The sequence below is a fragment of the Thunnus thynnus genome, chromosome 1, assembly GCF_963924715.1.
Source record: "Thunnus thynnus chromosome 1, fThuThy2.1, whole genome shotgun sequence".
Taxonomy (NCBI): domain Eukaryota; kingdom Metazoa; phylum Chordata; class Actinopteri; order Scombriformes; family Scombridae; genus Thunnus; species Thunnus thynnus.
In genome coordinates, this window is record NC_089517.1 from 40097080 (window position 1) to 40124914 (window position 27835).

Sequence of the window (27835 nt, forward strand, 5' to 3'; positions counted from 1 at the left end):
TGAAAACGGCTTTCTTTCTGATGGGCATGGTGGGGTATGGCTGGAACTACTTCTGTCAGCCACATACACTCCTCAAACAGGACGTGGTTTTCAAAAAAAATTTTTTTTATTGATTATATTGCTGAAGCTCCATGTGTCACCGACTCTCCGTACTGGAGTTCACCGCCAGAGAGGCTCCCTGCCCTGGCATACACCGCGCAGGCTGACCCGCAGTGGTGACACTTCATGTCTGTGACATATTCTACAGATATAGACATTGAAAGAATTGTCAAATGTGTAAAGTTGCTGGCACTGGTCATATGACTGTCAACAGATCGTTTTCCCTGTCTATTTCTGCTGAGAACCGCACACATCACATAGAGAAAATAGGCAAGACCTCAAATCTCTAGATGATGCGACGCAGCAGCCATGCATAATACGCGGACTGTGTGGCTGCTCTGACCTGTACACATGCGCGCTGAAATGAAAAGCAAGAGGTTCCGTGACGCACATGCGCTGCTCATGCAGGCTGTGTGTCCCAGAAGTAATACTTGATTGAAAATGCCAATGTGCAGTACTTGGCTCCAGTTTCCAATATCTAATGATAGAATTAGACTTTCTTGAAGCATTTAGGCTTCCCAGTCAGATGTGTGGTGAGTGTCTTTATTTCTTGAGAATTTAGGTGTTAAAAAAAAAAAAAAAGGTAGTAAATCAGGTAAGTGAGGCAGTTCTGCTATCAGTGCAATATTTTTTTAATAACAGGATTTAAATTAACCTGCTCTTGTAAAGTAAAAATATAAATAAATGAAAACATAACATAAGTGTTCAGCAAATACAAACACACACTTGCTCTAAAAAGTGCTCAGTTGTGACACAGAAATATTATATTGAAGTACAGCTAGATTAAGTACCCTGATATTTAATAACATTACATCCGTCCCCTGGATAATAACCGGAAATTCTAATAATTCAAATCAAATCAGGTGAACATATTCCTGTAAACTTCATTTGCAATCATAAAACATGGTCTGCACTGAGTAGCAGATATATTTCATCAAAGCTCAGAATTAGCCCAATAAAGTGACTGCATGACAACTGAGCAAATTCTATCCACTGCATTAGCATAAGCACATTAGGTGTGCACAGTATCAAATTCAACATGATGTTGATACAGATTTATTCAGCCATCTGTGAGAAACACACCCTTGCCAAGCTTCTAGTGGTAGGTCTCAATCTGCACTAAGCATGCATAACATTCATGGTAAGAGCTTACTGTACACTGTGTTGCAGTTGCATATTAAATTGGAGACCGCTAATAGTGATCACGGTGATCAAAAAGCTCAGGACAGAATCATTCCTATACAAAGGCAATTTAAATAATTTGCTTACAGTAAAGAAGTAAACCGCGGACAGTGTTCATTTGGGGTCTTTTCATACATAGAAACATATGGAGAAAAAATTTAAAACTACAGTAATTCTATTCTATTTTTATCTTACTCTCATAATACACGTATGATGTGTATTTAGTGGCTGTGTCACCATTATCAGGTGCACCTCTGCAGGGTTGTCCGGGGTGTGGGTGTATTTATTTGTAACTGTCATAAAACAATCAGAAAATAAAGTTTTATTCCTCTCATTCACTTCACTTGGCTTTCTCACTACCACCACTCACTCTCCTCATCTACTCTCTAGCTCACTCGACCATTGCTTCTCCCTCTTTTCTCTCTCTCTCTCTCTCATGTCTTTATTAAAATGAGTCGGGAAGCCATCAACAAAGCCAAACTTTATTTTCAACGTTATCAAACGAAGAGAAATGTCCTCCCCTCTTCTTCCAAATGTTTTTGGCCTCCAACCCCACAGCCTAAACACGCAACCCCTCTGCTTCCTAGGGGGTACTGTACATTTACTGCCAGACTGACAACTTACTACTAACCTTTTCCTCTGCTCCGCTCACATCCACTGTGACTTCTCTGCCACTCGCTCTTTCCCACTCGCTAGGCAAACACACTACGCAATGCCATATTCCTCAACAGCGTTACGCTACCAATAGTTTTCCAGGCAATGACGCAGAGGTTGCCTCATGTACCGGAGCAGCGGTGCACAGAGACTCCCAAACGCTATTGATTTCCGCATGAATGGATATTTGGCGTTATTTTTGGCATTAAAAAATATATTTTTGGCCTGGCGGGGGTTCTTGTTGTGATAATTATAGGAGAAACACTGATTCAGTAAACATTCAGTACGTTCAGTAAACGTTTAGTACAGTCAGACCCAGCAGTCTCCATTAGGTTGGGCGAGTTCAAAGTTGTGAAAACAAGGGGGGTGTTTTGAATAAATCCCCGTTTTCCACAGGTAATTTGTTAGTCTGTCCCTCCCGCCGCAGGAAATAATGGATTGATCCCGGAGAGCTATTGATGTAGCACCCTCATTCCCTATGAAAATAACAGATTATTCGACCAATGAGAATTTAGTCAGACGAGAGCATATCGACCAACTAATCGACCAGCAGACTACAGCCCTACTGCTTCCGCCTGGTTACCTGAGGCAGGTGCTGCATGCACACTGAAATCATGACAGGAAAAAGAAATTCTCTCAATAAAAAATGTCTCCTTCAAAATTATGACAAACTGCCAAAAACAAGCCAATGAGATGCAACAGCGAAACCACCAGTGTTTGAAACAGTTGTACTTTATTTTGAAACAGTCAATAAAATTCAGTAAATAGCGAAGCTGCCCGTTTCATCATTTTATATTCATGTTATAAATATACAAATGTCAATAAAATGGTTATCTGCATAAGAAATTAAGAAAAAAAAAAAAAATCATAAATTACAATGATTGATTTGACCCAGACAGATGTGATCACTATAAGCAGTTTCCACTGTATATTGTTATTTTGAGTTGAACTGTTGAACTGAACTAATGTATTCAGATAGGAGAGAAAATGTAATCAGTTCAATTCAACAAAAGTCAGCATGCTGACAGAAATATTTTTTTTCGGTGTGATGTTGATGATCACAATGTGAGACAACATAAACATGGTGGTGTGTGATAACTAACAACTCACGAAACAAATGCAAAAACTTGATTGGCAGCTGTTGGCCCTGATCTTACATCATTTCTTTTTAGTACAAAACAGTAGACCTTTCTCAATACAGTTCAGACATGGAGAGTTGAACTCAGGAGTCCAAACTCACAAGAACATGAAGACGCAGGGCTCTGAATTTCTATATGGGATGACAGCGTTATCGGGTTCAGGTGATTACACTGCAACGCACCTGCACCTATTGTCCTCACTGTAATGTACGAAATCCTACACTGACTCTATTAATTATCATTTATCCATATTTTATTAAGGTGGTCTGTACAGTAAGGGCCCAAAAGTCCACACAGGCAGTGCTGACATTAACCGTCCAATAAAAAGCATCAATGTTAACTTTAACGTCTGACAAACTAATCTGACAGCAACAAGTGGAAATCCAAAGATCAATATACTGTAAGGAATTTATAATTGCATTATTTATATGTGAGGATAAAGTACAAGTCGGGGGACGCATTTCGATATAAAATGTCCTTTAACAATCAAAAAGGAATTTTGCAATGACTAACACATTGTGACTCAATTGTTTTCATTCTGTTGAATACAGAATATTAAAATCTCACTATTTTCTGGCACTAGCCTGTCCCCCATTTCTCCTGCTCTCTGTGCAATGTATACATATATTGTTGCCTTTCAGTAGCCATCTGGTACAGTGCAGACTGCAGACTACACATGATGGCATATTTTTTCCAAGAGCCTCTGAAACCAGGCATTGAATAATAACCTGTGCAAGGTGTGCTTCATGTCATTTTGTGATAGTACATTTAGGAACGTAAAATCTAAGCACTATACGACTTAAAATAATAAAAGGTCCTTTGACAGGGAACCTTTTAAGACTTCATCATTTCAATTTATATTGTGCTGTATGGGGCATATTCACAAATAACTGTGCACTTTTTTTTAATTGCCTTGCTGGGAAATAACAAAATCAATCAAAATCAATCAAATCACCACATGCTAGGCAGGAACACTCAGGCCTTTGGGGTGAGGGTATGGGGCCCCAGGGCAGTTGACCAGTTTCTACTTGCACAGGATAGTGTTGCAGACCTGGGCCTGCAGCTCATTCACTGACCAGAGGTCCTCTTCACTCATTGTTCACTCATTTACAACCCTGACACTATAAACAGTGCAGACAGAGCATGGCATCACGCATGAGTGCACTTCCTCCTATGCAAACAGGAGTCAGGCCACAACAACAGTATCCTGGTTTTGTTTTCTAAACCTGTGATGCAGTTGTTGCACAGAATAAGCCTGTTCATTTAGAAGTGGCAGTTAGTAATGTGAGTTATTGTTTGACTGCATGGTATTCTTTTCAGGGTTCTTTGTGCCGCAACATACCATATATAGTGTACACATATTTCTTGGTAAATAAAATGAAACCTCTGCTCGTAAGTTAAGCAAGTGAAACATGGAATACAACACAAACTGCCCTCACTGTGCAGTCAGTCAGACTGGTTATTAATTTCACCAGCAAACACTCCAGTTTCCTCTTTCGGCTGCATGTGCCTGTTTTCTGCAGCCCAGTGGGTTTTCTATGAATAATTAAGGCACAGAGTCTGACTGGACTGCTGAGGCTACATGAGAAAGCCTGAGGGAGTGAAACCATTAGACCACTGTGGGAAGAAAGGAAGGAGTGCAGATGACAAAAGGCAGAATCAGCATCCACAGAGAGTCAGGCGCACACTACACCTGCAGAAACTTCAACAGAGACTGCCACTTGAGAGTTGGGCTGTTCAGTCACAGGAAGCGCTGAAACTCAACCACAGACTAGAAGGAAGCCAGCAATAACAATTGAATATGTGTATTAATATATTTTTTATCATATAAATCACAACAGCATGTGTTTGAAAGTGGCGTTGCAAAAAAGTTGGTAAAGTAATTTTTACAAGCAAATCAGCTGTCACACTCACCTACACACACAACCAATAGACACTGATTGAATTAAAACTAAACTTTTGGCAGCTGGTGAACTGAAAACATTTCAGATGTTTCCATCAATCTGCTGGACAGGAGACTCTGCTACAAACAGTGCTCAATGGACTGATAATTAATCTGTAACTGGAAGGTATGCATACAGTATATACTGTATATCACTTATTTTATAAAGTATTAAGGTTCTCACAGATGTCAAACAGCTTCTTCACAGCGTCATATTTGTGTCTGGTGACCCAAGTGATCCTAAAGGCTTCCAGACAACCAAACCACAGGCTTCCTCTTTTCATGAAGCACTGCAGTTAAGATTGGACCAGTTACAGTAGTTCTGTAAAAGGATGATGTTTGTTTTACATAAGTTATGTGTGTAAAATATGTTGTTAAAGTTATAACTTTTAAGATTTGAATTAAATCAAACCCCATTTCAATTTGGCAGTTTTTTTTAGTAATTGTCATTCGATATACATTGTGTAATTAACTCTATATAATCGTCACCGTCATTGTTAGTGGCATTTCATTGCATGTTTATCTCACTGATATCAGCCTCACTGTTTACAGTTCACTCTCCTAACGCCATGTCAGAGCTGTATTAAGTTACTGCTAATGAATTTAATACAGCAATTCAAAGTATTCAACTGGTGAAACACAAATTACTTTTATTATGAAAAACTCATAGTATATGCAGTGTATTTGTATCTGACAGGTATCGTTCATTAAAAATGCATCTACAAAAAATCATTTTTAACAGCTTATAATTTTCAAATATGTCAGAGTAAAGGAAGAGTCTTGAGCAGCCACATTGAGTTGTTAGATGAAGAGCTGCAGGCAACAGGCTGCACACCTCCTAAGCAAGACAACCAACTTTACTGTGTCCTTGCACTACATACAGCAAGGAATCAGATCACGACTGCTTTGGGCATGACGGAAAAAGGCCAATTATTGCTTGATTTCTTTATTAAAACAACGTGAGATGTAAACTGATACACAAGTAGCTATTTAGTTGTATTTCTGACAAAGTAGCTACATACACAAAGTAGTGTATGCTGTTACCACCAATAACCATGGCTGTTGTCAAATCAACCCAGACTGAAATCTTGTGGATGACAATTTATTAAAATACTTTTAGACAGTAAGCCATTGCCAGTGCTGCCTTCCCCCAGTTGTCAATGTAGACAGTTATGGGTAATGACAGGTTGCAGAGGCTCACAGAGGAACTGTCATGTTCCCATATCTTGACAATACACTGTGCAGACCTGCAAGTCAAGAAAACTGATCGGTTGGTCCAACTCCAGTCGGGAGATGGGTGAAAATAGTTGGATGATATGGGACAGAGTGAACTCAGCAGCCACAAATTTCTCTGTTCTCTATTTCTCTGTTTAATGTCTTCAGGTTAGACTAACCCATTGTTGCTAACTTTGGAGCTAACCCCCTTTGCTTTTCCAGCAGTTGGGAAAACAACAGATGTGATTTTTCTTGGTCTGAGAAGCTGCAGCGTTTATTAACTGACACACTAGGCAAACACACTACGCAATGCCATATTCCTCAACGGCGTTACGCTACCAATATACTCACATTCACTGTCACTTCTCTAATGCTTACACTTGCTCAACTTCTACCAACAGTTTCCAAGGCAACAACACAGAGGTTAACTCACATTTTGGTACAGCGTTGCACAGAGACTCCGCTATTGATATCTGAATGAATGGGTATTTGGTGTCATTTTTGGCATTAAAAAATATATATATTTATTGGCCTGGCGGGGGTTCTTGTTGGCCAGGCCTTTACAATTATAGGGGAAACACTGGTTGGATGTTTGAGCTTCACTGTGCAGAATGATGTGTGTGCAGAGTTTGTTTTCACATTACTCTGCTGAAGGAGGAAAGTTTCTCTGTGCTCATTTGTGACATAACAATAGTCTGGAGCCAAAAGAGAGCCAGTATGCAACTTACACAAGTGTGATGTGGAAATTTTAATCCTCCAATGCACATACACTGAGAATGGACATTACAGTGAAGTAGGAGACATCTTGTGTCCAGCAGTTACATTTCTGAAATAAACAGTATGCATATTCATAGATTCTGGATTTTTAAATTTTAAGGATTTTAATGAGGTAATTGAACTTTTTTTGTGGAAAAACATTTTTAAATGCCTTACAACATGTCTGGAGGGATCTTCAATGTACAAAATCACATCAGCTGGCTTCTCTAATCATTACAAAAGCAATACTATCATTTTGATTTTAAAAATTCATACCAGTATCAGTAGTTACATAAAATAAAATTCCTCCAGTGCACAGGTGGCACAAGAGCAAAATTGCTGCCCACCACCTGGGGTTTGATTCTCACTTGCTTCTAGCCTGAGATGTGAAATTTCTTCTTGAAGCATCTAATAAAGACCCACTAACATTCACCCTCCATGAAAACCTTGTGTAATACATACACACATTCCTAAGTTAAATGTATTCAGAGTGTGACATCAAAATAAGGTTAATGGATTCTCATAAACAACCAATGCTGTTTTCATCAGCTCTTCAGTGTAGAAGTCATCTGTACACCATACTGGCTGAGTCACAGATGATGTCAGTAAACTGCTAGCAGTCTGAGCCTTAAAGCTACTCTGCAGTCGGTCAGTCCGACATGTGCAGCATGTAAACAAGGCTCCAGTCAGCGTTTAGCTCTGCCCCTCTGCTCCTCTCTCCTACTAACCTGCTTATAGCGAAGCAGCAAATGCTCATCTTCCTCCTGCCTCCATCACATCTGAAGCTGATCGCTTTCTTGTCATGACTTCCCTTCAGCTGCTGTGTGGCTTCTACCCAGCTTCCTCAGCCATCCTGGCTGTGTTCCCTGGATGCTCTCAATCCTCTCTAACCCTCTGACAAGCTGGGGGAGGAGGGAGGAGGGAGAGGCAGTAGAACAGGAGGGTGTAGGAAGAAGAGAAGGCAGGGAATGAAGCTCCTTTGTTTGAGAGCCATCCCAGCCTTGCAGCTTCTTCTCTCACCCTCCCTCACTCCGTCTCTGCTCTCATCTACTATAATCACACCCTCTCCAGTGGAACCTTTGTTAGATTGATCACTTGGTTTATAAAATGTGAAGAAAATTGAGAAAAATGCCCACACTTTCCCCAGAGTCTAAGGTTATGTCTTCAAATGTCTGACCAACAGTCCAAAAGATAATCAGAACAGAAAATAAGCAACCAGAGAATGATTGGTATTTCTGTCTGAGAAATGACTCAAACAATGAATTGAATATCCAAATGTCTGGAGATTATTTTCTATTAATCAAGTAATCAATGAATTAACTAATTATCTCACTAGTACAGCAGATCAACATCAGCTTAATCTCTGTGTGTCCAGTACAGACATAGATCCAGGACATGTTTAGCCTTGCTTAGCACAAATAATAGAAACTGAGATATATGTTATCTGTTTTTGATGAGAACATGACGAGAATCTGTTGTCACAATAGTCACAATACTATAAATCTGAAGTTAACTTCGTTTAACTTTGTTGGTAAAACGACACATCTGAACCACTCCAGGGCTAGGATGGGCGTTTCTTTGTTTAGAAACAATATGTATAAATAGCTTTAAAGGAGCAGCCTTTTCACTACTCATTTCATCAGGTGAGGGACAATGATATAGTAAAATGCAGTTTGTTATAAGATTCCATGTTACATTCTGTTTCAGTATGGGCTGCTATTCAACAGGTTATGCTATAAATTATGTTGGTGTATGGTGTTTTCTTGTCTTAAAATTTATTCCATGTCCCCCTTTGTAACTTTGAGCACCTGCCCCTCTAAAGGTCTCTGCACAGCCTTGCTTTTGAACATAAGAACATAACATAACTTGAACATAAGAAAGTAGAGATGAGTAGCCAACTAGTGTAAACTAACATGATGCCGTGAGTTGGTTTTTCTCCTGTTATATCCATCCTGATATATCCATCCCTGAAAGAGACACCAGTTTCTACCTCAATGCTGCTTGCAGTCACATTTTTTGCCAATTAATTAACAGGTACAGAATTACACTCAAGTTTATGAAATGTAGCACTTGGTTGTCAGAACATAACTGAGCGACGCCATCCCCCGAGGAATGGCAAGAGATGTGGTTGAAAGCTTCAGAAACAGGATCATCAGACACTGTGTGAATGGCTAAAATATTATTTCCTACAGTATGTGGCACTAGTGATGACTCACTGGAAACTGTGTATATTTTTGATGAACTATGTGTCATTTAAGGCTCACTTCCTGTTGCACGTAGGCAATACTACATAAGTGAAATATTAATGCAGCAATACATTTACCAGGAGGCAAATGACAGGAATATACATTTTCATGAAGACTGGACATTGCATGTAGGAAATAACTACCACTTCCTGTGTCCACTATGTGGCACTAGAGAACACCCACTAATTATACGTCATGTTGTTGTATATCATGTGTAGACCACACCAAGTAAATTTCATATCAATCGGATGACATTTGTCATATTAGGCTGACTTCCTGTTGCCATTAGGTGGCGCTATGACTATGACTCAATAAGAGCATGTAGATGTGTTCAGGCCTGGACTCTTATCAAACATGAGAAATCTGGGGCAGAATGGACGATGTAAAGTGGAGTTAGAACTACTTCCTGTTTAATGCCCCAAACATGTTTTGGGCAAATTTCACCAGCACGCAACACCAAGGGCGCTCCATGAAAACGAATAAGCTTCGCAATTTAACATCACAAAAGGTCTTAAGATGTCACCTACCAAATTTGAAGCCTTTCAGATCAAATCTCTAGGAAGAGTTTGTTAAAGTACAACGCATGTCAATGGCTTCACTTTGCAAAAAAATGTAAAGTAGGTTCAAAATAGCGGACTTCCTGTTGGATTTAGGGTATGGCTCTAAGAGGCTTTTTCTAAAGTCGGGAGACGGCACATCTGCCTGCCTACCAAATTTCGTACCAATATCTATAGCTGCTGGGCAGGAGGCTGGAAAAGCAAAGTTAGCAAAAATGGGTTAGCCTAACCTGAAGATGTTAAATCGGATTTTCATGAGTTTGAGTATCCTAAACCCCTAAAAAAACACTGTGTAGAAACAATACTAACTTTCAGGCCCTTTTATGTCCCATTGACACACATTAAAACCACATTTTTTGATCCTGTGGTTGCCACTGCATAAATTCATGCATTCTGTATAAGACTTTCAAACTGAAGCCTTGGCTTCAAAATTTTGGTTTTTACTATTTTCCAGCTGATTGAGCCATTTTCTCTTTTTTAACCCTTTGTGCTGAAGAAGAATACCCTTTTGGGAGCAGACTTAATAATTAAAGGAGAACACACATTTGGTTTGGAGACTTGATAATCAAGTGACGTCTGAGACAACTCTTTGATCAAACATATATGCCAATTGTCCTTTCCACCTCCTGACCCCTGCTGATTTGACCCCTCCTGTCTTGCCCCTGGATTTGCCTTGATCTTGTATGTAAATGCCCTCCCCTCCTATCTTTTGTTTACCATTTGTTGATCACTACTTTGATCCTTACTGTATAAAGTCTTTCCATTTCTTCTGCTCTGGGTCAGTCTACTGTATCAGACCAGCTCTGTGTCACTAAGCTCACCGCATTTCCGGAATGCTATTAAACCACTTCCACCACAGCAAACTTTGAACAAGGACTTGAGTGAATTTTCTTCAACAGTGCAAAATGCATGCTATTTTCCTGGTTCCACTAGGGGCATTAATCCTCTATTACTACAGCTTCAATGAGTTGTATGTGTGGGTAGGAATGTCTAAATGTGATGTATGTGTGTGTATGGAGAAATTGGTGTGTGTGTGTGGTCCTGGTATTCCCTACGTTGTGGGGATGTAAATCTGATTACACTGGGGACTTGCCTCCCTTGTGGGGACAAAAAGCAAGTCCCCTTAACATAAATCATTAATTTTAGGGTGAAGACTTGGTTTAAAGTTAAGGTTCTTTTAGGGTTATGTTAAGGTTAGGGTAAGAGTTAGGGTTAGGCTTGTGGTGGTTATAGTTATGGTTAGGATAAATCTCCAGGAAATGAGTGTAAGTCAATTTAATGTCCTCTAAAGTGATGGAAACACAACTGTCTGTGTGTGTGTGTGTGTGTGTGTGTGTGTGTGTGTAGTCAAAATACAGACACTCAAATCCTTATAGAAAAAAAACAGCCCAATGTAAACCCATAAAAACTGTATTTTTTGATCCCATGGCCACAATATTGTATAACCATGAATTCTATTTTATTAAGCTTTAAAACTGAGGCCCTGGCTTCAAAATTGTAGTTTTTACTATTTTCCATCTGACTGAGCAATTTTATCCTGTTTGCCCTGAAGAACAAATGCATACCATTATAATTTCTCTCCACTAGAGGCTATGCCAGGGACATTTCATGTATTACCAAGTTACATTACGGACACTGTAGCAAATTTATTCATCTAAAATGGTTTGTTTGTATTTACATGGATGTCCAAGGGTGGTGTATGTGTGTGTATGGAAAAACTGTGTGTGTGTGTGTGTGTGTGTGTGTGTGTGTGTGTGTGTGTGTGTGTGTGCACCTAAAAAGAGGTCATTTATATGGGCTGCAGGTCACATTACACCTTCCTCCCTCACTCTCACAGACACACATATACACACACCTTCACCCTCCTGCCCACACGCACATGCATGAGTAGGCCTTCTGACTCAATAAATTATAGGATATTATACTTGATACAGATGCCTACATGGGTTATAGTACAGTATATGCTACTGAGCTTTGAAGGTATGTATGTATTTGTGTGTGTGTGTGTGTGTGTGCTTGGAGTGACAGAACAAGTGCATATCTGTCACTCTACACTGTCTGTGTGTGTGTGTGCGAAACAAGAGGGCAAGTGACTCCCATGGCTTTTTTTTTCATTTGCCCTGATTTATATGTCTTTTAAATACTGATTCATATGTTTTTGGAATACGGAGATAAAAGTGAGTTCAAAGCCCCCCTCCTAGACAAAGAAACCTGCTGCGCCGCAAAGGCACAGTGGGGCAAAAACCAAACAAGGCACCCCAAACCATCTGTTTGTTTATGTAGCTGCAGTCATAGCTAAACTTACAAATACAGCCAGCTCTCAAGCTATGCATTTCTTTCCCTTGACACACACACGTATAAATGCACACACACACACACACACGCACAGACCCACTAACTCACTCACACATTCATTCATTTCTGTTCTGAATTTTTGAATGTTAAATGTTGAATTTTGTTAAATTTTGTAAAATAAATGTTGTTTGAAGTGATGTATTTATGCTATATTTTTAGAGCAAAATAAGGTAATATGCTATTAAAAAGTAAAAACTTTGAAGGATAATAGGACACTTAACATACACTATAGATTAACAGGTCAGATTCTATATCTTAATCTTATACTGCACAAGAAAATAATAATGCATACATTTCAATGTTGTTGCTAATCACTGACCTATCCCAGACTGCGATAATAATAAAAAAATCCCCCTTGCCTTCAGTATCTAGAAAATATTTCAATTTTTGTGTTTTTTTAAAATAAAAAAATGGTATCATCACAAAAACTGGCCTTTAAAAAGGTTAAAACTATGAAAATTAATGAATATTTAGTAGTTATGATCCAGACTGATGTTGGTTAAAAAATTTAACTCAGTGAGAGTGGAAAAAAATATTAATTTATAATATTTTTATGGCAGTTTTTGATGGGGACCTTTTAGGTCCCTAATATGCTCTATTGATACCATTTTAAAGCGAGGTCCAAGGGTCAAAGCTGCAAGTAGCAATGATCGGGCCCTCGCTCCTTCGCTCATGTAGGGGGCGCACTACAGTCGAACTACGCCGCAGTTGAACTGCTGTTATTGCAGAGCAACACAATACAGCAATACATTTACCAGAGGGCACCTGACATGGATATACATTTTCATGAATATTGGAAATTGTATGTAGGAGATAACAATCACTTCCTCTATCCTCATGTGGTGCTAGAGAACACCCACTAATTCAATGTCATGTTGCTGTATACCATGTGTAGACCACATCATGTAATTTTCATGTAAAATGGATGATGTTTCTGACGTAAGGCCAATTTCCTGTTGTCAGAAGGTGGCACTATGACTATGACGCAATATTGACATATAGATGTGTTCAGGCCTGGACTCTATCAAGCATGATAAACATGGGGCACATTGGACAATGTACAGCCAAATTACAACTTCCTGTTTAATGCCCCAAACATGTTTTGGGCAAAATTGCCCAGCTAGCCACGCCAATGGTTTTCCACGAAAACTAAAAAGTGTCCCAATTTAGCATCACAAAGGTGTTAAGACCAAATTTGAGGTCACTATAGTTAAATCTCTAGGAGGAGCTCATTAAAATACAACATCTGTCAATGGCTTCACTTTGCAAAGAAAATGCAAAGTAGATTCAAAATGACTGACTTCCTGCTGGACTAAGAGTATGGCTCCAAGAAGCTTTTTTAAAGTCTGGGGATGGTATATCTGCACTAAAATGGCACTAAAACATACTAGAATCACTTTAGCTAACAATTTGTTAAGACACAAATATTTTTATTGCATCACAAATCCGACATCTTTTTTAGTGAACATCCTTTTTAGTGAAAAACAAACATTCAAACAATTGCTGGAAAATTGCGGGCTCCCCCTTGTGACAATTCAAAATAAAATCAGTAAATCAATATAGGGCCGTACGTTAGCAAGCTAGACAACTTTTTCAAGCTACTCATGAGGATATTCACCTTTATCTCAATAATGGAAATTCACCACGATCAACTTATCATGAGTAAAAACTGTGTAGTAAAACTGTTGACCTCAAACTGCAAAAAAGGTCAATCATGACTTTCTATTAAGAATTTTTGATCCAGGGAGGTTTTATATTTGTAAAACGTTCCTCAAGCCAAGAAAAGCGATTTAAAAATCCGTGACAATGTAAAGTCTATGGGCTGAGCGGGAATTCGCTGGTCGGTCCAGCAGGGGAAACACCACTGCACATATTCAGTGGACTGCACAATGAAGAAGCAAAGCTGGAAGCTAGAAACTTTTTTTGGTGTATGCACCAGCCAAGCAATTCTCATTGGCCTGAATGGGCACCATATTTGGTCTGATATCCAGCTCTTATAATATATCCATGGCCCTACCTTGATGTCTTCTCTGTCACTGCTGCCTCAAATGAAAACAAACTTCTGTCAGTGTAACAAAATAATGAAGCTCAAAAGATCCAATATCTTTTCTGAGCTTTCAGCCACATCTAACAGCCTTCATTCAGTGAGTGTGGCTGGATCAGATGAGGGAGAAAAAAAGCTATTTACTACTATTCTTACTCATTGTACCCTGAAAGAAACTTACAAAAGGCCCCAAAGCACTTACAAAATATGCAACTGTGTACTTCTACTTCAGAGGAAAACATTGTGCTAATACATTTACCTGACAGATAAATGTTACTGGTTATGCTGCAGATTCAGATTTTACTCAGAAAATATTTTAAGCAGTTACAATATCATGCATTATTATTGATTAAACTATCCAGCATTATATAAGAATTAAAAGCTCCACCTTGAACACAAGTTAAGTAAATTTAAGCACAGTGTGCTGATAATAACTCTCTGTCACTCTTCACTTTTAAGTAAAAATTTGAATGCAGGGCGTTTACTTTTCCAGTAATTTTACTGTGCAGTATTAATAGCTTTACTTAAAAGGTACATTAAATGACACTGAGCGTCACTGGATGTCAACAACTATTTGCTATGTAAGGATATAGTAATAGTAATGTTGAGTTATGGCAACCAGAGAAGTGAAGTCACACTCCCTCTGTGTGTGTTGCTATGAGCTTCTCTGTTTAGCTTCTCTTTATTTTGGTAGCCACACCAGCCATGCATGCAGGTTCGTGCAGGTGAACGTGCCTGTGAGCATGCATGTTAGAGCATGTGAGCGTGCATGTGAGTTCCTCAGTGTCCTCCATGTCCATTTCCAAGATGGCAGCCGGGTCACAAACATTCTCAAATTACAGCTAAACAGTATACTAAAATATGTTTCTGAATGCATTTGAAGCAAGAAATAGGCAATGCACTAACAGAATCTTGATCAGCACTGCCTAGTTTGAGAGTTTGATCTGAATTTCGTAAGCTTTTTGCTTTCTTTCCTTTTTTTTCCTCCACCTTTATATAGTAAATGACACACATATTTGTTTTGGTCTGAGATTCTGGTGGTATAGCGCACCATCTAGTGGCTGAATGTCATTTATTGCAACTTTAAGAAAAAGGTTTTGAGTACTTCTTCTATCACTGCCAGTACCAACGTTCCCAGTTAGAGAAAGAATGGTAAATCAACTGCTATACTTGTATAGCACCTTTCTGGTCTTCCAACCACTCAAAGCGCTTTTTACACCACAAATCACATTAACCCATTCACACATGTTCATAGGCTGAATGGGTAAAGGGGCTACTATGCAAGATCCCAACCTGCCCATCAGAGGAAATCTAATCATTCACAAACATTCAGGGTAAAAATAAAACAGTACCATTTGCCTGCAGCCCCCAAATAACTAAATCCACCCCTGCTCTTATATGGCTGAACTGCCCGAACATCTAACCAGAGTATTCAAGTATCAAGGAGTCAGCACTTACCACAAAACATTCAACACCTTAACATCACTGCTGGTACTCTAAAGACAGAACCCTCCTAAGAGGAAGACTGGAGTTGTGTATGGCATCATCATAACATCACATGTGTCATCTGAGGTGAACACTACATCAGTGAAACAGCAAGGACCCTGAACAAGAGACTGAATGAACAGCATCCACTGAGAAGAGGTCAAAGCTCATTGACCAGGAGTAAGTGGACGACCAGAGAAACATCAAGGAGGACATTCACATCTTCCTAATATACAACCAACTGTTATCATGTGGCTGAAGTTCCATAGGTCACATAATGACACTTGAACCAGTTCCATTTACTGCCAGATGCAGTTTAAAACCTTTTAGTTGAAATTTTTTTTCTGTTCTCAAAAGTCAAGAATGAGCTTCCCTGCTCAAAGCTTCTGGGAATTCTAAAAGAAAATGATCTGCTGTGACTTCCGGTTATGGCGGCTTGCTGAAGAGACGTACGCAAGACTGCTCTGCTACTTAAACCTCCAAATCCTTTCTAAAATACTCAATTCATAAACGTCATTCAGCCCAACTACAACTCTAGTGTTTAGAAATACGTACGAAACAAAGGAAGACAACTCACGGTCGGACACAACAAACTAAGCTAGCTGATAACGTTAGCCTCGAAAAACAGCCAGAGGATGACACTACCACTGCCAGGGAAGAGTCTGGCACCTCTTTGACAACAATACTAGCAGCTATTAATGCCATGAAGACTGAAATTTCATCCAAATTTGATGGTGTTCTGTCTGAGATTGAAAAGGTGAGGAAAGACATTACAGACTGCTCAGAAAGAGTCACACAGAGGGAGACAAGAATATCAACAACAGAGGACGATGCGACGGCGCTCCAAGAGAAGGTGAAAAAATTGGAGGGGAAAAATAAAGACTTGGAAGAGAAAGTGCTGGACCTGGAAGCTCGTTCATGTCGCTTCACCGTACAGCTGGTAAATTTACCTGAGAGCGCAGAGGGTGAAGACGCCTGTGGGTTCCTGGAGAGTTGGTTACCGGAGGCGCTGGAGTTTGCGCCTCTCCGGGGGAAAATTACTGTGGAAAGAGCACATAGACTGGGACCAAGAAGACATGACACTAACTCCGCACCTAGAACCCTCATAATGAAATTCCCGAATTATAAAGACAAGGAAGATGATGTGATGAGAGCAGCTAGGGCGAAAAGGCAGATCCCCTACAAGAACCAGCCGGTGAGGTTTTACCAGGACACAACAGCAGAGACGCACAAGAAGAGGGAGGAGTTCGAGGTGGCAAGGCGACAACTCTGATCACTGGGGCTCCGGTACCGTATGATCCTTCCTGCCCGGCTCATAGTTACCTACAAGGAACGCCCACACATCTTCACCAGCACCGACGAAGCCGAACATTTCATTAAGAAGATCCAATCGGATAATCAACCAGTCTGAGGTAACATTATTGATGAGCAGATGACATCGTTGGAAACGTGATCCAAAACTGCTTATTGAACAATATTCTGACACCCTGATACTAGAGACAGGAGTGGAGTGCAGAGTGAAAGTTGGTTAAATGCAACACTGTGTTCTGATCTCTCTCCTTCCCCGGTCTATTGATTAGGAACAATTTTATGATTTAATAAGCACTTTTTAATTGACCATATATGGGTGCCTTTTTTGTTTGTTGGGCTGTTTATACGAAAAAAAAAAAAAAAGTGAATTATGGTGGCAGAGCAATTAGGTTAGGTTTATTTGGTTCTGTTATTATTTTTGGCATCAGCATAGTTATACTGTTCCTCATGTGGTGTGGACCAGCTTTTTGCTTTCCGGAGGTCCAATATACGAAGGGGAGGGGGGCGGCCTGACTTTATTCAGGTGGGTTGATGATGACAGAGGGAAATAATTGTGGTTTTTGTTCTTTTTTTCCCTCTTTGTTTAGTCTGAAATTACTCAAAGTGTTGGGGAAATTTAAAATCATTTGTCCATATGTCTGTTGATCTAAAAGTTAAAATTACTTCCTGGAACTATAGAGGGCTACAAAAGACAAAAAAGGTTTAACAAGTTATGAACAGGATTAAAGTATTACAGTCTAATATAGTATTCCTTCAAGAAACCCATTTAACACATTGTTAACCTTTCCTGCTTCAGCACCCAGACCGTGGTCGGGAAGCACAGGGGAGACTTGTTTACTACTCCAGGGCCGAAGTCCCGAACTCCCTCCACTTTATCAACAGGTAGCAAGCAAGAAACGGGAACTCAGCTTCAATCTTGAGGAGTTGCAGCTCAGAACAGCTCAAACTGTACATACACTGTACTATTACGGTCACAGCTAACTGCTGACTTAACTCTCTCTCTCTGCTCCGGTCGCTGCCAACACAGTGACACCCGCTCGCTCGACCACTCTCGCTCAACCACACACATGCGTCATGCGCACTTCCTATGTACTGGGCTATTTTTTAAAGAAACTACGCCACTCGTATAACAACATGAAGATGAGCTTAAAGTGAGGAGGAGGTGGAAGGAAAAATTCTGTCAGCCCCTTTTACCTCTCAGGCAAGGAGTGTTATGATTTTAATTCATGATTCTATTCCACTACAAATTCATAAAGTTATCAAGGATAAGGCAGGACGATACTTGATTATTCAGGGAAGAATTCTTAGGGAACAATTAATTCTGATACATGTCTATGCTCCAAATTCAGATGAACCCAAGTTTTTTCAAAACATATTTCTTACAATTGCTTCTTTACCTGGCGCTTGTATTATGGCAGCCGATTTTAATTGCACCTTAGATCCACAGAAGGACAAAAGTTCGAGAGTGGACCAATCTCATCCGAGAAGCAGGGGTGCAATTCATCATTTCATGAAAGAAATGAACCTAATTGATGTTTGGAGGGAAGATAATCCCACTGGGAAAAAGTATTCATGTTACTCCAATACACACCAGTCATAGTCCCGCATAGATTTCTTTCTGGTTTCAGCAGTCCTACAATGTAAATTAAAGGAGGTTTCCTATGATGCTATACTCCTGTCAGACCACGCTCCGAACTCTTTAGTTTATTATGATCCCAAAATGACTTGTGATATTCCCAAATGGAGATTTAAAACAAAATGGATGGCAGATACTGGTTTTGTTACATTCCTAGATGAACAGATTAAATACTATTTTGAAACAAATACAGTAGAAACATCAGGAAGTATCAGATGGGAAGCATTTAAGGCTTTTATTAGAGGGCAAATAATTAACATTACAAGCTCTAAAGCCAAAGAAACTTTCAAGAAAACAAAATCATAAGAAACAGAAATTAAGAAATTAGAAGAATACCACCAATAAGGTTCTCAAGATGCTCACCAAAAATTACTTCTGTTAAGGACACAATATAATGAATTATCTACAAGAAAAGCTCTATCAGGTTTATTACGACTTAAACAGACATTCTATGATCAAGGAGAAAAACCTGGCAGAGTGTTGGCATGGCGGATCAAACAACTTCAGAATGACAGACTTATAACCTCACTTCAAAATGACAATAATGAAAATATTGTGGACCCAAATGAAATAAATGAAAACTTCAAGAAATTTTACGAAAAGCTTTATAACTCAGAAATAGATTTAAATACATCTGATTTGAATAATTTCTTGGACAGCATCTACATTCCCAAGATATCAGAAGTAACTAAGGGAGAACTAGATAAAGATATAACTGTAGCGGAACTATCTATGGCCACTGACAGCATCAAAAGTGGGAAAACCCCTGGGCCAGATGGGATACCCATTGAAGTTTATAAAATGTTCAAGCACAAAGTGATGCCACCATTATTGGAAATGTTTAATGAATCTTTTCACAATGGGATCTTCCCAACATCCCTAAGGGGAGCGTTAGTTACTTTGTTGCCGAAATTGGGCAAACCAGATAACAAATGTGAAAACGTTAGGCCAATCAGTCTTTTAAATGTGGACTTAAAAATCTTGAGTAAAATATTAGCCAGGAGACTCGATAAAATAATTCCAATTAAAGCTGCAAGCAGCGATGATCGGGCCCTCGAGTCCTTGCGTATGTTGGGGCGGGGCACTGGTGAAGGGCTTCTGTCACAGGCATATAGATGTCCCCAGACCTGGGCTGTTTTCAGACAGTGCAAGGGGAGATTAACGTCACATCCTCAATCACCTACTCTGCCTGCTGCAGGGGCTGCTGCATTGAAATGTTGTAGGGGGCGCTATGGAGCCAGTTTGCATCACTGACTGAATATTGGTATTTAGACTTGTTCATGCTGGGAGTCTTATCTGACATGTAAAGTTTGGTGTAGCCTCAAGCATTTACACTAAACTTATAGGAATTTCGCCTGTCATGGCGAAACATCAAAACTCAACGCCACGCCACGGCCACACGCTTCAATGATAACTAAATCTTTTGATAACTTTTGATCACACACTACTGTAGATGACACACACTGATTTTGAAGTCGTTACGATGAATTCTGTAGGAGGAGTTCGTTAAAATACAAGGTATGCGAAATGGTCAAAAAAACGCGAAAAATGACCACTTTTATCAAGATGGCTGACTTCCTGTAGGACTTACAATATGGCTCCAAGAGGCTTTTTTGTACATCTTGACATGATACATATATCTCCCGAATTTCATTTTTCTAGGTTAATCTGGAAGGCGGGGCTACGATTTTGAAATTTTAAAGGGGGCGCTGTTGAGCCATATTGTCACGTCTATGCAAATGACCTATCCAGGATTTTAACTGGTGTCACTCCAGACATGTGTGCCAAGTTTCGTGACTGTAGACCCATCCCTTGTCCCTAAAATACAGCATCGTATTTCATGGCGAAGGATGTGTCGCCATGGCAACGGCGTTTTGATATGGGTCATGACCTGCCCAATGTAGCATCACCAAGGTCTTTCATCTTAGCTCAGTCAATTTCAGGTGCATCGGCCAAATTTCCTAGGAGTAATACAACAAAGAACGACGCATGATACTTCCTGTTGCCAGTAGGTGGCGCTATGACTCTCACTAAATATGGGCCTGACAATGTGTTCAGACCAGGACTCTTAACAAGCATATGAAATTTGGAAAAGATCAGACCATGTGGAGTCAAGTTATAAGGCTTTGAAATTTCATGGCGAGACATCGAAATTCGCCGCGTCGTCATGGCAACACCTTTCAACGAAAAGTCACCAACTTCATAATATACGATCTCCAAGGTCTTTAGGCTATTCTGAGTAAATTTGAGATGGATCCCATCACCGTGCGACCCACAGAGCGTCAAAGTGTAAAACATGTAACTTCCTGTTGCCAGTAGGTGGCGCTATGACTTAGATCCAATATTGACACATGGATGTGTTCAGGACGGGACTCTTTCCAAGCACAAAAGGTTTGGGTCTCTTAGGATCGTGCATGCCGGAGTTATGGCCGTTTGAATTTTCACAGCGAAGGATCGAAATTCGCCGCCCGACCACACCCCCTGGGAATTTAAATCTTGGGCTACTAAGGGGCTGAGGAAAATAGGAGTTCTCTACAAGTCACAAAAGGTGTTGATGACTTTTGGAGAAATAGTTGATAAATTTAACATAACCTGTAATCAATTTTTTAAATACCTACAGTTGAGAAATTTCCTTAGAACACACCAAAACAAACATTATGCGTCCCAGAAATGTCAACCGTAGAAAAATTAATGAGCATGAATTGCTTAGAGAGGGGTTTAATTTCTAAAATTTATAAATGCCTGGTAAATGGAAGTACAGAAACATCTGCAGGACGTCTGGAGGCATGGAGAGAGGACCTACAGGAAGACATCCCAATAGAAAAGTGGGAGGAGGCATGCACCAAAGCACAATCAAGAACTACTAACACCTGCCTGAAATTGCTACAGTATAACTGGTTGATGCGAAACATATATAACTCCAGAAAAGCTAAACAGATATAACAGCACTATACCTGATATTTGTATTAAATGTGAGAAGGAAAGAGGTACTTTTTTTCCCCATTGTACTTGGCAATGTAAAGAAGTACAAAAATTCTGGCAAGAAGTGAAACAATGTACTCAAAATATTTTACAGATTCAAATACCCTTAATTCCACAGCTGTTTATATTAGGTTAGTATAATTTGAAACTTAAAAAGAATCAACAAATATTTGTAGACTTAAGTGTGTTAATGGCAAAAAGAGTAATAGCTCTCTCATGGAAGAACACCAGGAGACCAAGTATAAGCAGGTGGTTTTCTGAGCTATCCATAACTCTCCCATTAGAGAAAATTACCTATTCCATAAAACATCAACAACATCATTTTCAGCAGATCTGGGACCCTTTCATTTACTATGTATCAAGAACAGACTTGTCAAGTGTGATGGAAGAACCTGGGGACGTGTGAACAGTGGCTCTTTGCAGTAAATAATATTGTAGAAATATATTTCTTTTTTTCTTCCTTTTTACACAAGGTAATTGACTATAAAGCATTGTCCTGACCCCCAACCAAGACCTGGAATAATGTGGGGGGTGGGGGGTGGAGGGTGGGAGGTTGACATGTTCGTTCAATGCATGTAATTGTATTACTTGATATTTCTTTGTTATGTTGTGAAAACAATAAAAAGAATGTTGGTTAAAAAAAAAGAACGTGATCTGCTCCCTCTAACCATCACTGGTTTTACAATTACAGTATATATTTAGCACTAACTGTCCCACTTTAAAAGATTTGGCTGGTGATTTTCTATATTTTTCTTGTTGTCAACAAATCTCATGTGCAGAGACAAACCAACAATTAACTGATCCTACTTACGAGTATTGTGTGTGTATCCAAAGTCTGATAGATCTCCAGAAGAGTAGTTCTGTGTGAGGCAGACACCACTGAGCATGTGCATAAATGCACTTCCATTTACAGAGCTCCACTAGCTTATTGTGCTACATACAACCTCTTGACTTTGTGCTATATTATACATTTCTCAAAGAACTTGATATGATGTGATATGTAGCACAACGAGCTCTGTAAACAGAACCACGTTTCTGCAAAATATGGAAAATCGCCTTCTCCTTCAAAACTAACAGCTTTTTATTGCTATAATGCTTAAAAAAATCCACATGTATGCACCTGTAAATAAAACAAATCATCCACATATAAAATCACTACCTGGCCTTATTCTTATAACAGTCTCAGTCTTTACCGTCTTAATATTTACACTTTAAGCAGTTCTTCCCTGTTGCTGATAAGCTAACCTACTATACAGGTGATCCATGGATTTTTCTCAGTTTTTGGATGCATTTAGTTAATAGTTGTTGCCGTTCAGAAAGTGCATGAACATTGTGCAAATGCAACCAGTTCCTTTGTTATTTCAAGAATTTTCATTTAATTATTTGATTTAGTTTTGATTTGAAGATTTGACTTGCCCTTTAGTTATGATTCATGTCCCCACTTTTGACATAGACAGGAAGTTAAAAGATAAAATATCACAGCAGATCATGACAGTTTTCTTGTTCTGGGAAACAATAAACTGTCTCTATTAACATTTATCATACAACTGTACCACAATCTACTATAATCTGCTGGAAGAGAAGCAGGAAAAGGCTTGTGTGCGTGCTATGAGACTAAAATGTTCTCCGTGTGTTCATTGAGCACAGTCTGCTTCCTACATACTGTACAGTAACAGATAAGGCTTGCAGCTCTACAACAATCATGGTTTCAGTTCTCGTTTTGCTAAATTTAACCAGTGCTGCAGTCACTCCACACATCAAGACATTTCAGTGAGTGGTCACATCCTCTGTGAAGCACCCTGATGCCTGAACACTTCAGCAAGAAATCAAGGTAGTGTGGTGACTAGTAACAGGATTTAGAAAGAGCTGCATGAGATGCAGGAACATTACTCACTTTTCGGCTGCTCCATGTCGCTGTTACTGTCTCCAGAGTCCTGGGGAAGGCCAACAGACCAGTAGGACATTCCTACTGGAGTCACTGGTTAACTGCTATTAGGGCAGATTCCTCCACAAAGAGAAGGCCTGGATTGAGCTGTCATCCTGCACAATGACAAAGCAGCACCGATGAAACACGTACACAGCTCTGGAGCCATACAACCTGTTCTACCACTTTCATAGACATAATTGCTGTAAGCTATACAGTCAAAACAGTACCATGTTTATTTAAAATCTATTAACTGAGACAATATGATACTCAAAAATGTGTTTTGCTTATGGTTCCGTCACTGTGATGTTGTTCTCCTCTCTGTGTAGAATAATATATGTGTGGTTTGTTTTCACATTCATCTGCTGAAGGAGGACAGTTTCTCTGAGCTCACCTTAAATTTCAATTTAAGGCGTGTTACTATGAGCATGATTTGTGGCATGACAACTAGTTTGAAGCCAATCATGGATCGATACACAACTAACACAAGTGTGATGTGGAGACTTGAAGCTTCCAGCGCACACATACACTGAGAATGGACTTGTTACTTGTATGGCAGACACCACTGAGCACATTTACAGCTTTGCTAGCTTGTTGTGCTACATATCACACACTCTGGACTTTGTACTACATTATAAATTTCTCAAAGAACTTCAGTACAAAGTCCAGAGGTCGTGATATGTAGCACAATAAGCTAGCAAAGTTCTGTATACAGAACCAGGTTGCTGCACATGTTCAGTGGTATCTGCCGTAAAAGGAACAAGTCCAACCTCTCTTCTGGAGAATGAAAACGTGATCACTGTTACTGTCCTTATAGCCATTTTTTATCATTTTTGGACAACAACAGAGGTCTACAGCACAGAAGAATAAGTTATATTAGGCTTTGGATACACATACAATACTTGTTAGTAGATCAGTTCATGAGATTTGTTGACAAGAAGAAAAATACAGAAAATCGCCAGCCAAATCCTTTAATGTGATATTCAGGTACTACACTATACTACTGTACTTTATGAGGTTAGCTTAATGTCATGATTCAAGCCAGTTTAACACTGAGTTCTATTGCATGTTTCATTCTCTCTTTGTGCAAAAGTCACTCAGGGAAGGGCAGAATGTTTCCTGGAGGGCGGGTGGAACCGTGTTAGCGTGACCATGGGGTCAGCACACAACTAAAAACAAGTTCAACTCGTCCTACATCCTACTTCCTCTGATTATCTGTTTCTAGTTGTGCTTCATTTAGCCATGCTGGTGTGCTGTATGTACATCAAATGAAGGCGTTCATTCAGTGCAAACTTTAATTTCATCATTAAACAATGTGCAGGTGCTGGCAAATGAATCCCTTTGCATTTGGATATGATAAGCCATATAACAGATACGTTTACCAAGCTGTCAGTAGCTGTGACTTTTTTTTTCTTCTCTTCCTCCCTTTACCTATATTTTCTAGTCTGTGAAATCTATTGAATCATCTACAATGCTTTCATAATGATTTTAAGACAAAGCAACAAAAAATTAGGTTGATGAAGAAAGATGAGGTTAGAAATGTCAGTGAACTTGTCATATTATGCTGTATACCTCATCTTATTACCACTGTTTGTTCATTTACAAAATATCCCTACACCCAGTGCTCCCAAGAGATACTATCATACACAAACACAATTAACAGCACAACAAAATACACATAAAAAGAGAAAATAGAAAATTAATATATAGAATACACTGTATGTTGATATGGACAGGCATATACAGAATACATACATGTGCACACATAAAACAATATATAACATTTCTCTCACCAAGTGTGTTACATGCATTTCTGTAGGTCTATGACTGGCAAATGCTATAAATACATATCTAAATCTAAATGGGTACCCATTTTTGCATCCATTCATTTTTTTGACAATATATCCTGAGTGTCTTATTGAAACTGTTTATCTAAACTGTTTTGACTGATCATCATAACAGCATGATATAATCACATATACATCTTGCCAGTTCTCATGCTAACCATTTCAATGATGAAGGCCTGGAAAAGGTGGAACATGTTGCCTGCTCAGTTCTAAAACAAGTTTGGGAGCTATAATCCAGTGTGGACACTGTTAGGGCTGCAACTAACAATTATTTTCATTATTAATTAATCTGTCATTATTTTCTCGATGAACTGATTAGTTGTTTGGTCCATAACTAGTCAGAAAATGCAGGAAAATGTCAATCAATGTGTCCGAGTGCCCAAGGTGACCAATATTCACAACGGTCCACAACTCAAAGATATTCAGTTTAATGTCACGGAGGACTTAAGAAACCAGAGCATATTAACATCTGAGAGGCAGCAATCAGAGAATTTTGACATTTCTTAAAAAAATGAACTCAAAACAATTAATCGATTATCAAAATAGTTGGTGATCAATTTGTTGTTGCAGCTCTGGATACCATCTACCTTTTCCCTTTGCATTTTGATTTTCTCAGGTTCAAGAGTATTGGTCACCTCAGCTATAAGAAATAAATGAACTGCTGATCATTGATATTATTCTTTGTTGTCCTTAGCATGCAACCTATCCATTCAGCTGTTCCACATGTGGCACATGCTGTTGAAAGGTTTTAAAGTGCACATTACAAACATCCTATCAGAATTACTGAAGACAGTAAAGGTACTTCATCTCTTCTGGTTGTGTTTTCCGTAAATTAGTTTTCTAAATTGTTGTGTTTCTGTCAAAATATTGGAGGAGATTCTGCCTGGCCAACACTGAAGACTTGACCAAAACCCTAACAAATGTAGAATGCCAGTTATCCGGACCTAACGTTATAGTTCAGCGCGGAAAGAGGCTATAGTGCAAACGCACAACCGTGCTTCATATAAGTGACATGACTCAGTGTTTCCTGGATGGATGTTCAAACACACACACACACACACACACACACACACACACACACACACACACACACAGGTTCTATAATTGTTCCCCAGAAAACCAAATGATGTGTTCCACTGTGTGTGGCTAATGCGACAATCCTCTGATTTAACTACGATTTTAAAATTCCTTCGCCTTTTATTCCCATGAGCTTCATTTCACTGTAGCAGCTGCAGCACGGTGAGCGGGCTGTTGCAGCATGCAGTCGTGTGGAACATATTCTGAACTTTCACATGTTCCAATCGGCTATTTTTCTCCAAAAGAAAAAAAAATTAACGTTACTAAAATCTATTATTTTTACATACAGACTTGTTTTTCTCTGATGACATCGTTACATACCAGATCTAATACAGCAAATGTGAGCACTTGTTGTGCTCAAAGTTGTCACATAAAATATGATGACACAATAGTTGTTATTATCCAACTCACCGCAGGGTTTAGAAGTCCAGTGACCATGATGGGAGGGTCTCAAAGCTTTGAAGTGCTTTTCAGAGGCAGCCAAACATTACTGTTAGCACTAGCATTTCACTGAACTTCCTTATTCCACGATGCAAACTTTCCCATCTAAATGCTCAGTCTTCTTCTTCTTCTTCTTCTTCTCCTTCTTCTCCTCATCCTTCTTCTCCTTCGTTTTTATTGACGGATCGCAAACCAACTTTAAAGCTTCATATCGCCACCTGCTGTATCGGAATTGTAGATTCATGATATTGGATCATCTGAATGATGATTGTCTACAGAAAATCCAAAAATAAATTGGATCATCTGAATGATGATTGTCTACAGAAAATCCAAAAATAAATAAATGATAAATCAGATCCTCTTTCCCGATTCTGTATGATATTTATGTATTATTTTATTTATGTGTTTACTGTCACCATGTACAGTGTTAAATGTGAATTTTACCATTTGATGTACTCTACCAGAGTTAGCTTTCATCTGCAGTCCCTTCGGCAGATCACAATTAAAACATATAACAGCACAATAACAAACAGTACAAAGCAAAAAACACACATGACACATAATACAAAATACAAAGGTACACACAATAGCACATCACATACACTCACAATGTCAACTAGAAATTATTAATGTAAGCTTGTCAAATTAAAAGCAAGATTATTTGCATTCATGAGAAGACCATGAGATGAAATCTAGAGTCAGCAGTTACAGAGCTGAGTAGTTTTTAGCAGATTTTTTTAATTTCGTTTTGAACGTACTAATGGAACTGCAGCTCTTCATATCATCAGGTAAGGCAGTCCACTGAGTTGTGGCTTTCACAGAGAAAGCTGATTGCCCAGATGCAGTGCAACGAAATGGTATGATGCAATCTTGTATAGAGGATATTCTGGAGGATCTAAGAGGACTTACTGAGCGGGTATAGACAAAGTCAAGAAGTGGAGGA

The 27835-nt window shown here is 39.2% G+C and overlaps 1 protein-coding gene across 1 annotated transcript in view; it reads right to left on the reverse strand.

Annotated features, from left to right (window-relative positions):
- lrrk1 (leucine-rich repeat kinase 1) overlaps positions 1–27043 on the reverse strand; it is a 161264-nt gene extending 134221 nt beyond the window's left edge. Inside the window, exons 1-2 of the mRNA XM_067598039.1 lie at positions 26863–27043; positions 23498–23643 (exon numbers count right to left, since the gene is read on the reverse strand). Of these exons, the coding sequence (XP_067454140.1) occupies positions 23498–23567 (70 nt within the window). The 5' untranslated portion in view covers positions 23568–23643; positions 26863–27043. The remainder of the gene's footprint in view (positions 1–23497; positions 23644–26862) is intronic.
- Positions 27044–27835: the final 792 nt, after the last annotated feature.